Consider the following 17,161-nt stretch of genomic DNA (forward strand, 5'->3'; position numbering starts at 1 on the left):
AGCTGACTTGTTGCGCTGATCCCTACAGACAGTTCTCACAAGGCCCACTCCTACATGAAGTGCTGTATCATAAATATTGCATAATCCCTTTTGATTTTAGTGTTCGCTTCTGTGGGTTTTGGTGAAAAAATGACAACTGTTCCTGTCTGCTGTATAAAACCAGGCCATTAAATCACGGCAATAGATTTTGCGTAATTATACCATGGGAAGATCTAAACTGTAATTTCCGTCTAAATTGGTATTCTCCAGTCCCTTCATTTTGAAATCGTGTTCTGTCATAAATGTTAACGCTGTAGATTTCACACCAGATTCCATGCCATACTAGTGATAATACAGCTGGGAACCTTTCTCACACACACTCATGAATAGGCCTGCTTGGATTTGGCTGGCAGCCAAGTGGGGTCTAGCTGGCATATGGATGGCTCCATCTCTCCTCCTCGCATACTGGATGTGAAAGGCCGAGGGCTGCATGCTCACTGCTGACTCTTCCAAGAATGGAAGCTTTCCTGTGTTTACACATAGGGAGAGATTGGGTTTCTAAGGGAAAGTTGGTGAAAGTTTGAGGGTGATGGGCCATTGCTCGGCGTAAAGCTCACTAGAAATTGAGATACATATCTATTTAACATTGAGAGAACATGTTAGCTACAGTGTATGTATGTGTGTGTATATATATATATATATATATATATATATATATATATATATATATATATATATATATATATATATATATATATATATATATATATATATATATTATTTAAACTCTTATAACTGATGCACTGTATACGACACAAGCTTTGTAGTTAAATGGTTACAGGACCCTGTGGCCCCTTTTTAGCTCCATCTTAAAGGGAATCCCGCAATGGAAACCTGTACCGTTTCAAAACCATTACTAACATATCATACTAATTGCTTTTTGTATAATCTGTTTTCAGCCTATAAACTCATTCTATTGTCATAAATTTTTCATTTTGCAATGGCAGTCTGAATAAAAATAATTTGGTATATTTACAAATGGACATATATAGCTTTATTCATAAGGAGTGAAGTGAGGTAGCATCGATCAATAATGGTGACCATACACATTTTGAAAAATGTATAGATTTAATTTCCTATCAATATCTTCTGGTAGATCTAATCAATCTAGAGTTGACAACCCATTCAATCAATATGTCACACACACAAAGTACATTTTAATTCATAGTTAAAATATGATCATAAGCTATCTGTTTCCACTATGTAGGTTTATGATCTGACTGTATTCATTAACAAAGTGTCTGTATGCTGCCAATAGATGCAAAGTGATCACAATGTTTCTGTCCCAGCCGATTGACTTTGTGGCTGATTGGGAAGGAAGTTATGGCTATCCAATTGTTTGTATTTTTGATCAGATAAAATCAGTTCATGAATACAATCGGATCATAAAACTACATAATGGAAACAGATAAAAATCAACAACTTGTGATCGTATTTTAACTATGAATTGAAATTTACTTCCGTGTGTGTGTGTGTGTGTGTGTGTGTGACATATTCATTGAATGGGTTGTCAACTCTAGATTGATTAGCTCTATCAGAAGATATTGATTGAGGAAATTAAATCTATAGTCTTTGGTTTTATAAAATTCTAGACATAAGCTCCTATATGCCTTATAACAGTGATATTCCCTTATCACTCTTTTCTGATGACTATTGTTAAGTTGTAACTCATTACTTGTCTGAGGCTTTGTTATACCTTTTTAATATCCACGTTTGGTTCCAGCCTCTATTGATCATGCTAGAAAATGTTCTTTCCATCACTAACCCTAGAACAGGCTATGCAATATAGGCTATTTTCAGTTATGTTGTGCAGTTATATTTTTTTTATTGTACACGGATATGTTACTTTCCAGTACTGCTTTTGAACGTATCTATGTCATTTGTTAAACATTAATAAACAAATTCAACAAGATGAGAAAAAAAAATTGTGTATGGACACCAGAAGTCGGATCAGTACAAGATTAATCTGGGTTGGTTGCTTTGAAATACGGCATTGTCACCCCCTATTAAGCCCTCATGCACACAGGCTGTTAAAAAAACGTTATGAAAATGCCAGTATCTTTGCAGTGATTTTTTTTTTACTTTTTTCAGCGTTTTTGCAATAGCGTTTTTGAGCGTTTTTCCGCGTTAGCGTTTTTGAGCGTTTTTTTTTTCAAATTTTTTTTTTTTTTTTTTTCAATGGATCAAAAACGTTGGTGAATGACGTTTTTGAGCGTTTTTGAGCGTTTTTCAGCGTTAGAGCGTTTTTACAGCTGAAAAACGTCTCTCAGAACCCACTGGTCCTGGGTTTTTTTTACAGCTTAAAAACGCCTATGCCACTTGCAGCTCAAAAACGCCTAGGTGGGCATGAAGCCATAGACTAACATAGACAGGCCTTTTTAAGCTGCAAAAAAAGCTCAAAAAAGCAGCTGTAAAAACGTCCGTGTGCATGAGGACTAAAGGTTAACTCTTTGTGACCAGCTTGACAGGAGCACTGCCATGTTGATGGGACAGATTAGGTTAGATTTTTTCAGCAAAAAGTACTAAATAGTTTGGTTATACGCAAGTCTGGATAATCAGGCTTATAGGGCAATAAATGGATGATTTTTTATTTTTCTATTTGCAAAGGCTTTTGAAGTATCCATTGTGCCCCTGAAATGGCGTGTTGAAATTTAATTTATCATATAACTTTAAACCGATGTGCATTCTGTTACCCCATGGCAATAAGTACCATCTTGGCTCTGCTTGCTGGTCATAAGGGACACTTCAAAAAAACTGCATCTAAAATGAAACAAGATAGGTAATCCTTTGCGATTGACTTGAGAATTGCACTGCTCTCTTATGTTGTCACATCAGTCTTAAATGTGAGCTTCTGCTTTTAAAAGAACTGTCAGAAGAAACGTGGATTATTCGCATCTAGTCTTTCAAGGGATTAGTGACTGGTGTATCAAAATGCACTTTAGGAAAGATTTCTTGTTGCCCATACAACCAAACCACTTCCAGTTGTCAGTCTGTGGCTAAAACTGAGATGAGGATTCTGAGTGCTATGGCCAACCACAGAATTTCCTTTAATTGTGGTTTATAAAGGTATTGGTTTTGCTCCTAAATGTCGAATATGTGCATTCCATTCCTTGTTTTCTCTATTTAGAGTCAGATTTTCTATCATATTGCCTTTTACCTGTTACAAAGGTTATTTAATGTAGATGTACCACATGACCGACAACACAACAATGTGATACTGAACTAGGCATCTTTTCCAGCATGCTTGTCTAATAAGTGGTTGATGGCCAGTGGCAGCTGGATAGAGTCGGGCCTTTTCCCTGATTTTTATAGGCCCCATGAAAAGAAAATGTTTTGGAATTCCTAATTTGATCAGACATTGCATTTACCATTGTTTTTGTCTTTTACTACTTAGATATTAATGAGTGCCAGTCCTCACCGTGTCCTTACGGAGCGACATGTGTAGATGAAATTAACAGCTACCGTTGCATCTGTCCACCTGGCCATAGTGGTCCAAAGTGTCAAGAAGGTACTGCCAGCTGCAACTTGTCATTAAAGCATTTATAGCAGCTGTTCAAATTCTGTGTTCATTCTAAAGTGAATGTATAGTCCTGAAACTGTTTAACCCCATTTGCTCTGACCTTGAGATAGTTGATACCTGGTAGTCTAAATATTTTCTCGGCCTACAAAATGGCTTTTTGTGACTTTAAAGTAGAACTATAGGCAAAACCTTTTTTTTTTTTTTTTTTTTTTTTTTCATTTTGAATAGAGCAAGGAAGAGTTATAACCCGTCATATTTTTTTTTTTTTTTTCGCTATCTGTCCCATTTCAGAGATTTCCCTTCACTTCCTGTCCCATAGCCAAACAGGAAGTGAAAGGAAATCCCTGCAAATTAAGGGAATCCCTTGAGAAAACTTGTCAGAAGTGACTCGTGCTTATAGCAGAGGAATGAAGCAGCAGATAGAAAATGACACTTGGTGCTCTGGATTGAGACAAGTACACACTATAGAAGGTTATGCTTTGTTCATATTTCATGTCTGAAGTTTACAAGCACTTTAAAGCACCATTGTTCTGTAATCGATGACTTGTACCACCTCTGTCTACGTCTTGTCCCAGAACATTTTTGCTAGTTCTTGATCTAAAGGCCTAATCCCACACTACTATTTTTATGCAGTTACGGGAAAGTCTTGTCTAATTAATGGACATGCTACACCAGATGGAGCCAAATGGGATGATGACTGCAACGCCTGTCAATGTCTCAATGGAAAGGTTGCCTGCTCCAAGGTAAGCTCCTTATTTTAATGTCGTTCAGCGTGAAGAGCAAGATCCTTGAAAGTCTAACAAGTTTCGAGCACAGTCTAAAATGATTAAGTGTTTTGCTTTCAAATTCAGCCATTGTACAGAAAAGGGCTGTCATCACTGTTTAAGGACAGGATGCGTACAGGATGATAAGGCGGCACACGTCATGCCCTGTACACACTTCTGATTATACAGGAACAGTATGCTATCTCTTATGCTGTACCTGACTTTCCATGCAAGCTGTTCCAAGACTTCACTGTGTGACTGAACACCATGTGAAACAACTAGTGGGCTGTATATTTACAGGCTTACTTACTAAAATGAACTGCAACTATCTGTAGCAACAATCCACCATACACAGATTTGACATAGAAACACCTGGCTGCTTAAGGTTACTGCACTCGTCAATGCTTTTAATAGACTCATTGAATGCCATTACCCAGTGCCGGGGCTTTTTTTTTTTTCTCAGAATAGGTGCAGGAATTCCTCATAGTCGCCCAGTCGCCCTTCGTCTCTGCTCCTACCCACCTCTGAGCACTGTCCCTTGGTTCTACCCCCTACCCATCTACCTGTACTGCACCTTATAGGGAATACAGAACCAAGTATCATTTTGTGCTACTAAGTAATTTAAATAGAATTTGATACACCCCCAACACAACACTTGATTTCCCCCCCCCCCCCCCCCCTGCAACAAAATACCACTCCAGCAACAACAGATCTCCCAGCAGCCAGCATCAATAGACCTCCCCCAGCAACATAAGACACCCCTGCCAGCAACAATAGATCCCCACCACCGACAAAAGATCCCCCATAAGGCAGTATCGGTGGACCCACAAGCACACCTTGTTATAAAATGCATTCAGTGCTGGAACTACGTTCCCACTGAAAAAAAAAGCCTTGCCTGTGGCAGTGTTCTAAAGAGGTTTAGTGCAGCTGGAACAGTGAAAAGGTTTGTTTTTTTTTTTTTTTTGTTTGTTTGTTTTTTGGGGTTTTTTTTTTTTTTTTTTTTTTTTGTTCATTTTAATTTCAAAATTGTAAATGTTCAAGTTTTAATATCTTCATCCACAATGTATCTTTCAGCACAAGGAACTTTTGGGGAAAAAAATAGCAGGAGCTTAAAGTTATTATTATGGTTTAGAAAGTTAATTTTGTAGTGCAGAGATTTTCCTACACTCGGGTAACTTCCTGCTAGTAATGCGTTACAGGTAGCCCCTCCCCAGCCAGGCTGATGACAGCACAGAACAAAGGTTGGCGTTCAGCTGTAGCCACTGTAAATACATTGCCAAATAACTCAAGTAGCAGACTTTTGCACAGACTTCAGTGAATGTTTATAAGCGGCTTTTAAATAGAAAGCAACCTATATTGTAGCATTGCAGATTGTTATAAACTCAATTAAATGTCTCTTGACATTAAAAAAAAAAAAAAAAAAAGATAGCATTGTGGGCTTTCAGTTATAGACTTTTGTTCTAATTTATAGGTGTGGTGTGGCCCGCAACGCTGTGACTTAAACCATAAAAGTCGCAATGAATGCCCTCCTGGACAGTCTTGTGTTCCCATTAAAGACAACCACTGCTTCGTTCCTCCCTGCACTGGAGCGGGTGAATGCTGGCCATCCAATCAGCCTCCGTTGAAGACCAAATGTAATGCTAATGCCAGTTATCAAGACAACAGTTGCGCAAACATAACTTTCACCTTCAACAAAGAGATGATGTCACCGGTGAGTGAAGATGCACTTTAAGCTTTTGGAGGAGTACTGTTTGTTTTTAATCTCGTTAGATAAGCTAGTTTGCATTTGGCTTCATACTTGAACCAGCCCTACATGGATCGAAATTCAGATGGTTCCTGCTGAACGGGACAAATGTCAATCCATGTATGGACAGGCTGGTTGTATGTAAGTCAGTCTATTGATCAACTTCCGTATACCCAGGCTGTCAGGTTTTATTTGTTTGATCAATGCTGGTGGCTATAGCTGCTGGCAGTGATCATTGCATTCTGGCAGCTAGGAAACCTCCCACTTTCGGAATACTATACCTCTGCGGGAGAGAGGAAAGAATAATGCCTGCCTTTAAGTTGGCCTGTTCACATACTGTAAAGAGATCAGACATGTATGAAATGCCAATTGGGCATGCAGGCTACAGAGTGCTCCAAAAGCTTGTCGGTTCTGATGGAGATATTGTAATGGGATCTTGTGACAGTTCATTTTCTTGAGTATTCCATAGAGCACCTACTCGTTGCCTTAGAGTCCCAACAATTGATTTTTTTTAATTGTTTTTTATGGCCATGCAGCATGTGTGACTCTATGGTAGATGGGAACAAAGCTATGGCAGGTCAGAGCTTACAACTGGAGCCCCCGAAAGACCAAAGAATACAGCCCAGTAAATTAAATATTCGTGTTTGGGCAGACTCGCGCCTTTTTTTATTTCTGGGAGCTTCATTGTGAAAATAAATGCAGACAAGTTCTAAGCTCCACTTGCTTCCATGTCGCAAAACACAAAGCAGGAGGTTAAGAAGCCAGTGGGCAGGTTTGTGCAGAATCAGTTTTTTGTTGGATGAAGCTCGTACAACTTCTGCTTGCCTGCCACTTTTATTTGCATTAAATAAATGAAGCCCAAAGGTATATCGGCTTTGGGTACATTTTTTTTCTAATGCATGGAGTAGTATTGTTTGAGGCTGTGTTTCTAAAAATAAAACCTAATTTGCCTTTTTGTGTGATCAGGGCCTCACTACAGAGAGCATTTGCAATGAACTGAGGAATCTGAACATCTTGAAGAATGCTTCAGCTGAATATTCCATCTACATCACCTGCGAGCCATCTCCTTTAGCAAACAATGAGATCCACGTGACTATAGTAAGTACAGTTCACACAGTGGGAAAAAGCGTGCGCATAACATAAGCAGGAAATGTAAACCTTTTATTGGTTCCTGGACAGTTGCTTCCATGATGTTCTAACTCTGTACAGAATAAAAATCGGGAGATAATCGAGGTGGATTGATCCATTTTTGAAACGTTGAATGAATATACCCAGTAACCAAACTATTAGAATACTGTAACACTCAAAGGAGGGTCCTATAGGCTTATTTCCAAGTAGTTTTTATGAAGTAAATTTAGTAATATACAGAATATATAGACAACAGGGTATTTTACATTTCAAGCCAGTCATATGAGCTGTAGAAGACTGCATAGCAAGCATCCCTAAGATAAAATGTGCCGTTATTTAAAATCCATGTACAACGGATTCTGATACATGGCACTGGTATTGGGAGTGTGTGATAGATCTGATTGGTGTAGGTATGGATAGGATGCAAGGCCTGAGCCATTGGTAGATTAGGGAATGGATATTGAAGCATTTATATTAATCAGAATTTTGTTTTTCTTTCAGTCTGCTGATGAAAACCGAGATGGCAGGAATCCTGTTCAAGAAATCATTGAAAAAATAATTGACCTTGTGAGCAAACGAGATGGAAATAACACTTTCATCGCAACAGTGGCAGAAGTCAGAGTACAGACGCAGAGCAAGAACAGAACAGGTGAGCTTTGTAGCCTTCAAGTGTAACATTTTTCAGTTTTGGAAAGAGTGTGTAAGAGTTAGAACAATTTGCATTCAAATGCTCCCCTTATAACACGTAAAGCACAGGATGTGTGGCCAGTTCAGCAGGGACCAGCCAAGTTTGAATCTGGGCAAGCTGATTGTACCCACGTTGATCCATCAATCGACTTTGGTACAACCAGCTTGTTGAATTTTTTTACATGCGATTTACTGCCAGAGGCTATAGATGCTAGCAGTAATTGCATTCTGTTGGCCGGGTAGGCTCCCTATGCCCCCCTACCAGCAGAACACAATAGCGCTGTGGGAGGCATTCCACCATCAACACTGGCTATATGGATGGGGGAATCGAGAGATTTTTGTTTCCGCCCACCCCTGGTGGAAGGAAAGAAAATTTAAATCATCTATGGGCTGCTTTAGTTTGAGGGTGTTCCCCTTACTTCCTGTCCTTGTAACAGGGGACACAGTTTGGAGGAAAATCTCCCAATGGGGCAACTGATACAAACTATATGACTTTGACAGGTCTTCCAATCCTTCCCCATTCTGTTCATAGTGGGGAAATAACTTTGGCTGTATTTAAGTATTTAGTGTAGTCTATTCTTGTAACAGCAGTATAAGGGCATAGTAGACATACTTATGGCTTAAAGTTGAACTAAACCCATCAATTTAACTGTTTAAAAAAAGTTAGTCCCGGCATGCTGGGAATGCTAAACTGTCAGTTGCTTGTTCTTTCAACCAACTGTGAAACCATTAAATGTCTGGATTCATAACTGATCATGTGCAGCACCATGGGAAGTTGCAGATCAAACAGGCCAAGATGTCAACTGCCTTGGCTGAAAAGAATAGGAATGTTTATTTCCACTTTACGTATCACTGTAGCACAAGGGTATACAAATATATAGATCAATAATTAGTATGTGCAAAGCTTTGTTGTAACTATACTGTATTTCCGGAAGGTATCCCAGTTGGTGGTATCAACTGTAGTTGGGAACATTGGGGGGAAGACAAATGGTGTATCAAACTACCAAACAATGATGCCATATCTGTTGTTGACTTGAGATCTGTCTATCTCCATAAATCCTAATTGCTGCTTCTCTGCCTTTTCAGATTTCCTTGTACCCTTACTGAGCTCCATACTGACTGTGGCCTGGATTTGTTGCCTGGTAACCGCGTTTTACTGGTGTATCAGGAAACGGAGAAAGCACACCAGCCAAAGCCACGTGGCCACGGAGGACAACACCACAAACAACGTGCGGGAGCAACTCAACCAGATCAAAAACCCTATCGAAAAACACGCAGCAAACAGCGTCCCCATTAAAGACTACGAAAACAAAAATTCCAAAATTGCAAAAATAAGGACACACAACTCAGAAGTGGAAGAAGACGACATGGACAAGCACCAGCAGAAAAGCAGATACGTCAAGCAGCCAGCCTACACGCTGGTAGACAGGGATGAAAAGCCACCTATTAGCACTCCCACAAAACAACCAAACTGGACAAATAAACAGGACAACAGAGACTTAGAAACAGCACAGAGTTTAAACCGGATGGAGTACATTGTATAGCGGACGGAGGCGCTGCCATGCAGGGCTGGTGTTTGCTGTTAAGGGCTCGGGAGTCTCTAGTTCTTAAACTGTTGTGTAATATTTGAGTCTGAGGCTATTATTTACTTAGAATCCCTATGTTAATTTAAGTTTTGACAAGCTGGCTTACACTGGCAAAGATAGTTGCTGTGGTTGGCTGGAATGCCAAGTGCTGCATTTCACATCTATGCAAAACTAGTCGAAAGTGCCCTAATGTAAATTCAGCCACAGCTAAAACATCAATGGAGAGACCCTCCAGAAGATAACTGCATCGCCTTTCCAGTTTGCTAGCTCTTCATTTATTTTTTTTATTTTTTTTCTCCTCCACATTTTCAACAGGTGACCATAATTATTCAGTCTTTAGAATAATTCCATTTTTATTTATATTTATTATGTATATTTTTTTATTTTGTATATTTGTTTTTATAGCAGTTTACAACTAGTTCTGTATTTGAAAGTGCCTTTGTAGCTCAGAACCACAGCAACTATCATAAAAATTTATTATTTATTTTTTTTATTGTATTTTGTGTTTGGAATGGGGGAGGGGAGGGGTGGGCGAAACTGTCAGCTGTTGATGGTAAAATGAAGAATTGTCATGTAGACATTTTTTGTATAGACCTGTAAATAATTCCTTTTTTTATTAATCACTGTGTATATTTGATTTATTAACTTAATAATCAAGAGCCTTAAATATCATTCCTTTTTATTTATATGTATTTGTTTAGAGTTGAAGGTTTTTGATAGCTTTGTAAGCTTGTGGCTTCATTTTTTTTTTTTTTTTTTTTTTTTTTGAATTTTTTTTTTTTTTTCTTGTTACATGTTAACTGTATGCCAAAATTTACGGTGTTCAAGAATAGTTTTATTTTTTAAAAAAAAGAAAATAGGAGGGGCGCACTTGCCTTGATGCTGTTTTTTTGTACAATGTCAAATGTTAAACAACTTTATATAGTATCACTTAAAAAAAAAAACCTTTTTGTAAATTCAACCTGAAACCGTTTTCAGAGGTAGAGTTTAGAACAACAAGTTTAGAACTTTGCTGCTTTTGGCTTTGATATAAAAAAAATCAAAAATCAAAAATAAAAAAATATATATCGCTGTGACTGGCAGGTATTCTGCTACAAGGCAGTTCAAGGGAACATGTTGAGCTATTTCATGTACAAGAATTGTGAGAGTGCATGTAAAAAAAAAAAATAATTAAAAAAGTCAATTAGTGTGAAGTTAACTCCGCAATCTTGTTTTTGTAAAATCTGATTATTATATATATTTTTCTTTCTTCACCTTGGAAATGTAGTAAAGGACCACTTTTGTAGATATGTGTTTTTTTTTTTTTTTTTTTAAGTCTACTGATACTAGGAAAGTATACTGTTTAGCTAGTTATTAAATACTTGAACAGTAGAAGTCCAGAGACCACTGTTGGGTTTTTTTTTCATAATTTTCACACTGCCTACCTTCAGACCAAGGTATTAAATAACAATTCCACTAACAGCCAGTTGATGGAATGAAATTGCTACGCACCTCCTTGCCACCATTAGACCAATCTTTCCAGTTTAAATTTCTGGACCACACATTTCTGAAACCCCTTACTATGCATATCCTTCTGCCAGTTCTTGGAAATCTCACACTCCACCAGAGACTTGTTGGGAAACTGCAACTCAAATGGGACATTGAGAGGACTATAGTTCCTGACTTCCCAATACTTTATCAGGTTCTACCTACTGCCTTGAAGTGGATTAATCCTTTGTCATTGCAGAGGAATACTGAGTCGCCTACATTATGGTAGTCATCTGACAAAAGGTACTCCAAGTTGCATTAAAAAACAAAAAAAAAACAAAGCATCAACAAGTACAACAGTTGTATGGCTTCCTGCACTTTAGAGCATTTCCCCACCAAGATGCAGATTTTTTTTTTTCTTTTTTGCCACCAGATAAAAATGTGCAAATCTTTCTAACAAAGTGTTTTGGCTGTCTCAACCGTTGTGGCTAGAAGGCAATTACAAGCCACTGAGGGAAAAGATGAGTTTTATCATTATGCACCATGAATATTGGTAAGTGTGGGGCTACACAAGAGATTTCTATTCTCGGATTAAAAAAAAAAAAAAACCCTTAAAGGCAAGAATTACTCTTTACTGCTACAAGTTTTAGGTGATTGCTGAGATTTAGCCTTACAAGATTTATCTCCAGAGGTACACTTGATGGGGTATCTCATGAGTGATGTAATAGCTTCTACTATTCAGGTCTGTGTAAGAGATGGGAGGACATTTGTTCTCAGTGATGAGACCTTTGTGGAGGATAATGCAGTTGCCAAGTTCTTGCATAGCTGTTCTCAATTATGGAAACCCATCATGAGAAATTTTGAAGGCCATTACTGGTTTCTTCTGAAAGTACTAGATGCCTGGCTGTCATGGTGACCCCCTTGCTTCTGTGCTTTGAATCACTGGCCTGGAACAAGTATGCAGAGAAGGTCTACCTTGCCTCATCTGTGCCTGGTCAGTAAAGTACTGGGAGTCAGCCAATCAACTATTAGGATATCGGCATCAGTAGCTTGAGTGTTTTTTTGTTTTTTGTTTTTTTTTTCTCTCATGACTGGTTTACTTTAAGGCATGAGTAACCTGAAAAAGCCAAATCAAGATTTGGCCAACGATTGATCTGTAAATGGTGAAACAAAGGGCTGCCTTTGGTGTAAGGTACTCCAATAGTGAAAAATCTCACACAATGCTGTGTAGCTTACAGTATAAGGAGTCCATTGTTTCACCCATGATCAGTCAATGGTCTTTAGGTGACCTTCGTAGCATAATGGAGTTCTTAAAAATTGCAGGTGTAGCTTGGGTATGAGGGCCCATTCAGACTTTTGCATTGGGTAAAGCGCATCAAGCCCATGGCTCTATGCATGGTGTGTTTGCGGTGCTATTTATTGTAAGTGGTACTTCAGTGGACTGTAAAGTAGCAGCCAACATACTGCAGTGGGGAAAAAAGGGGTCATGAGGTTTTTTTGTTTTTTTTTTTCCATTGCGGTGCATTGGCAATCTATCCATAACTAATAGGCTGCTTTAACATAATGTACATTTAAAGCACGCAACAGGCAGGATAAGTGTGAATGACCCCTCAAAGTTTTAGGATGTAAATGTTGCAATTATTCATAACCTATTTTATTTGTACTATTGTGAGATTAAAATCACCTGTGTAGCCTTATGCATTGTGTGGATTTGCATGGTTCTGCCTCAGAGGCAGTTAATGAAGTAAGTGTGTAGTAGGGAAAACCTGCAGCATTCCATACATAGGGATCTGCATTAACAGGAATGGTACCTTTATTACAGTACTGATCCCAGTGAAACTTCTATTCCAAAACGCCATCTTTCAGATTAACCCATCAATGGCCACTGAAACCTAATAATTCCCTGTCTTGTTATTTGTGTTTATATAAACTTTTTAAGTCTGCGTTTCTGATGTTCAAGGCAATACATTTTGAAAAGTAATATTTATTAAATTCTTTTTGTATGAAAACCTGTGAAATTTTGGATTTTATGTTTTGTCTTGCAAAGCATGCCATTCATTTGAAGTGTTTTACTAGACTACCCAATAGTCAGGCCTGGCACCCATTTTTGTTAGTAAGGCAGACCATTGCCTGAGAACATTCTATGAAAAAGGTTACATAGAAGTGTCTTTCTTGAGAGTGCTGACAAACTGACAGGTCTGAAATCGGGGCAAAAAAAGATTTAAAAAAAAAAAAAAAAAATCTGAAATAGGTTCCAATGATTCCACCTTCAAATGTCTGCCTTTTAAAGCTAATCACCAAGTTTTAGTGAAGCTTAAATATGTTAAACTTAAAATGTTTAGACCAGGGATCCTCAAACTACGGCCCTCCAGCTGTTGTGGAACTACACATCCCATGAGGCATTGTAAAACTCTGACATTCACAGACATGGCTAGGCATGATAGGAATTGTAGTTCCTGAACAACTGGAGGGCCATAGTTTGAAGACCCTTGGTTTAGACTAATGGACCAAACTAATAACTTCACCAACAGTTGGAACTGCTGAGAATGCTGTATAAACTGTATGTTGCCTCAGCTGCATACAGTGATGTGCTCTAGATGGGAACTTCTGGTCCCACTCCCAGAACAAAAAATGAATACAAAGCTTCCTTTGGCTGAGGTGGAGATCGTTAGGTCATCTGCCCACCTCAGCCAATGAGAGGAAGCTTTGTATTCATTCATATTATACAGAGCTTCCTGTGAATGGCTGAGCAGTGTTCAGCCTGACTCCATTTTGTTTCAGGAGTGGGATGGGAAGTTGTATGCAGTTTCTACAGTGCTCCCAGCCACTGCATCTGTTGGTGAAAGTCCTAGTTGATTTGGACCAGCTTGGTTCAAAAAAGCTATTTAAACGTCACTTAAAGTTGCAGATCTGCTTTAACCTAACACAAATTAACAGCCTGCAAAAGTGTATGTAAGTAACCCCTTAATTTATTGCATCTTACCGTTCCCTATGTGGTGGCTACATTCAATTTTTTTTTTTTTTTTTTTTTGGGCTCAGGTATATTTTTCTCCATAATTTCCACCTGGTGATTCTGCCACCAGTCCTAGGATGACAACACTCACTGTAATAAATCTATGGAGGAGCAGCAGCAGCCTTGTCACCTAAGACAGAATTTACAGAACCATTCTCTTCTTCATAACAAAGACTGAAGGGCCAAATAAGAGAAGTTCATTGTTGGGGTTTACTTGGGGCATGGGGAGGCTAAGTCAAAGTTAGAAAAAGCACAACACTTTTGATCATGGAATTTTTTTTTTTTTTAAGCCAACTCTGATAAAGTGTCTTAAAATAAGGTTACCAAGAGCTGCGGTTTAAAAGCTAAAACCCACCTTTGTGATCAGGTGTGTTGTGGAATCGCACATATCAGTGCATCTATTACCACAATGCAAGTTGCATCATTCATTTTGAATGGCACACTAAGCTAATGCTGCTAATAGGCATATGTGTTACAACACACGGTAATGCATGTCCATTTTTCTTTTTTTTTTTTTTTTTTTTTTTTTAATGAATAGGCTGCCTTAATGAAATATACATTAACATGTGAAACAATGTGCATTAATGGAACATATGGGAGTGACTGGGCCCTTAGCGTAGCCACCCAGCAAGTGGACTTTTTTTTTTAAACCTGTAAAGAGAAAAATAAATAAAATAACCCATAGGCTGCCATTGTCAACCTCCCCACTCAAAAATCTAGTTGCCATGCTGATCAAATGGCATCATTATTACTGTGAGTCACTAACCTGGAACAATTATGCAAATAACAATGTCTGACCTCACTGGGTGCATGCTTCCTCCTGCTCCCTAGCAGTAAAAATGCATAGGATCTGCATGGGAGGCATGCAGTTAGTATTTTGGGAACAAGATCAGCAATGCTAGAGCTCAGATTTTTCTCAGAACGGGTTTTCCTTTTAAAAGAAATCCCAGCATGGGCTGCCATTGGCTCACCCACTTCCACTTGTCAAGGTCTGCCTGGACTGTGCTTAGAGTACAGAGAGTATTTTTGTGAGCCTTGATAATAGGGCCTAATACAAGCCAAAACTTTTTTGGTTTTAATTTAGGGGAAGATGGGTTATAACCTTAGGTCAGGTTTTTACTGCTATCTGTGTCCCTGTCCTTGTGATTGGACGAGAAGTGAGATCTCCCCTAATAGAGGTCATCACCCTTGCCCACACTTATAAAAATGCATTATTACCCTTTGGGAGCCGATTGGCAAGATTTTTCTCTCTTTTTGCCTCTGTGACCACACAGGAAGGGAGCTAAAATCTCCACAATATTGATTATAATAAAAAGATGCTGACAGAGCATCTAACCCCTCCCTACTCTGTCCAAAATGGAAAAAAAAAAAAAAAAGCATTTTGGTTGAAGTCATACCCTGTATGTAACATGCAATACACATCCATCTCTATTGGCTGTTTTCTTGGATATTCCAGTGGAAAAACAATTTGTTAATGGTTCTCCCACAATGCCTGCAACGTATCACACTGGGACAGGAGGTTGCATCTATTATTTGGATTATTACTAACACACAGCTGGGAACGGTTACATCCATCAGTAGGGGGACCACTAACATCCAGCCAGGACAAGTAGTTTCAATGGTTATCAGAAGTACCACTGACACCCAGGCAGGATAGGGAGTTACATCGATTAGTAGCAGGACCACTGACCGCTAGCCAATACAGGAAGTTGCATCCATCAGTAGGAGAACCAATGACAGCCAACCTGAAAAGGAAGTTGCATCAATCTTTAGGAAATCATTGACAATCAACCTGGACAGAAGTTACATCAGTCAGGAGAACCACTCACATCAACCAGAAAAGGAAGTTTCATCCATCAGTAGGAGAACCACTGACAGCCAGTCAGGATAGGAAGTACCATCCATCTTTAGGTGAGCCACTGACAGCCAGCTAGGCCTGGAAGTTGTATCCATCAGTAGGAGAACCACTGACAGCAAAACTGGAAAGAAGTTGCATCAGAATTCAGGAAAACCACTGACAGTCAAGCTAGACAAGAACTTCACTCATGAGAACCATTGGGCCAGCCAGGACAGGACGCAGCATCCATCACTAGAAGGACCACTGGCAGCAAGTCAGGAGAGGAAGTAACATCCATCTTTAGAGGACCGCTGACAGCCAACCAGAACAGGAAGTTGCATTAATCAATGGGAAACTGTCTCAACCTTTATAGGAAGTTACTTGAATTATTAGGAGAACCACTGAAAGCCAGCTGGGAAATAATTTTGCATCCATCAGTACAAGGATGTTGCAGGATTACTACACTAAATTTCATAGCAGGATATTCAGCAATGGACACCACTAAGCTAACTGCAAACTGCCCCTAAATATGGGTGCAACATGGTGTAAAAGATAGAGCTAGCCCTTAAGTCGCACAGCAGAGTGGCCATGCCTCATTGTTAGAATTTAATTGAAAGTGGAAGCGTCACCAAACAAAACTATTTCAGCTCAGAATTTTCTAAAGCCCTCATTTATCAAAACTGGGTAAAGAGCACCGTTTTTCTCCAGGATTGTGCTTCATCATAAATTTGGGGGGAAAAAAAGTGGTTTATTCTAATCAGTGGGTACCATCTTTACCACCTGACATATAGCTAGCTCTTAGAAATCAATATTTATTTATTAGTTTATTTATTTAGCACCACCTTTTCCTTTGGCGTTGTATAAGGTCATGTTCACCATACAATATGAATATCTGTTATAGGGAGTTTTTCAATAAGACAATTTTATTGATAGTCAATAATAAAATTATTTATTGATCAAAAATACTTCTTTCATCAAAAACAACTGATTAGTCAAAGGGGTAAACTTTAAGGCTCGGTTCACACTGGAAACGGCCACGGATTGCACAGGAACGCTGTGCATCCCTGTTCTCCGTTTCAGGGATGAATCTGCCTGAATTCATCCCTGAAATGGAGCCAAAGACTCACAGCGTTTCTGTGCAAACCGCCCCGGAGATATGTGAACCAGCTCCATAGGGAGCCGGTCACAATATCCTGCTATGCAAATTGGATGGGGAGAAATCCACATCCAATTCACATAGATGTGAATCCATCCTATTGGCTTTTGTTCGCTTGAAACTATTTTTGCATTTCAATACAAACATGTAAAACTCATTTGAAGCAGGTATATTGAAGGTCAGAAGGAAGTCTACTGCAGGTCAAATGTACCTGTCAATG

General features: G+C 38.9%; 1 protein-coding gene across 1 annotated transcript in view; it reads left to right on the forward strand.

Moving 5' to 3' along the window:
• Window positions 1–12,944, forward strand: part of JAG1 (jagged canonical Notch ligand 1) — an 82,052-nt gene extending 69,108 nt beyond the window's left edge. The window contains exons 21-26 of the mRNA XM_073628267.1: window positions 3,434–3,547; window positions 4,193–4,302; window positions 5,795–6,034; window positions 7,034–7,165; window positions 7,697–7,844; window positions 8,969–12,944. Coding sequence (XP_073484368.1) covers window positions 3,434–3,547; window positions 4,193–4,302; window positions 5,795–6,034; window positions 7,034–7,165; window positions 7,697–7,844; window positions 8,969–9,426 — 1,202 coding nt within the window. The 3' untranslated portion in view covers window positions 9,427–12,944. The remainder of the gene's footprint in view (window positions 1–3,433; window positions 3,548–4,192; window positions 4,303–5,794; window positions 6,035–7,033; window positions 7,166–7,696; window positions 7,845–8,968) is intronic.
• The last annotated feature ends 4,217 nt before the right edge of the window (window positions 12,945–17,161 follow it).

The sequence above is a fragment of the Aquarana catesbeiana genome, linkage group LG04 (assembly GCF_042186555.1).
Source record: "Aquarana catesbeiana isolate 2022-GZ linkage group LG04, ASM4218655v1, whole genome shotgun sequence".
NCBI classification, from domain to species: Eukaryota; Metazoa; Chordata; class Amphibia; order Anura; family Ranidae; genus Aquarana; species Aquarana catesbeiana.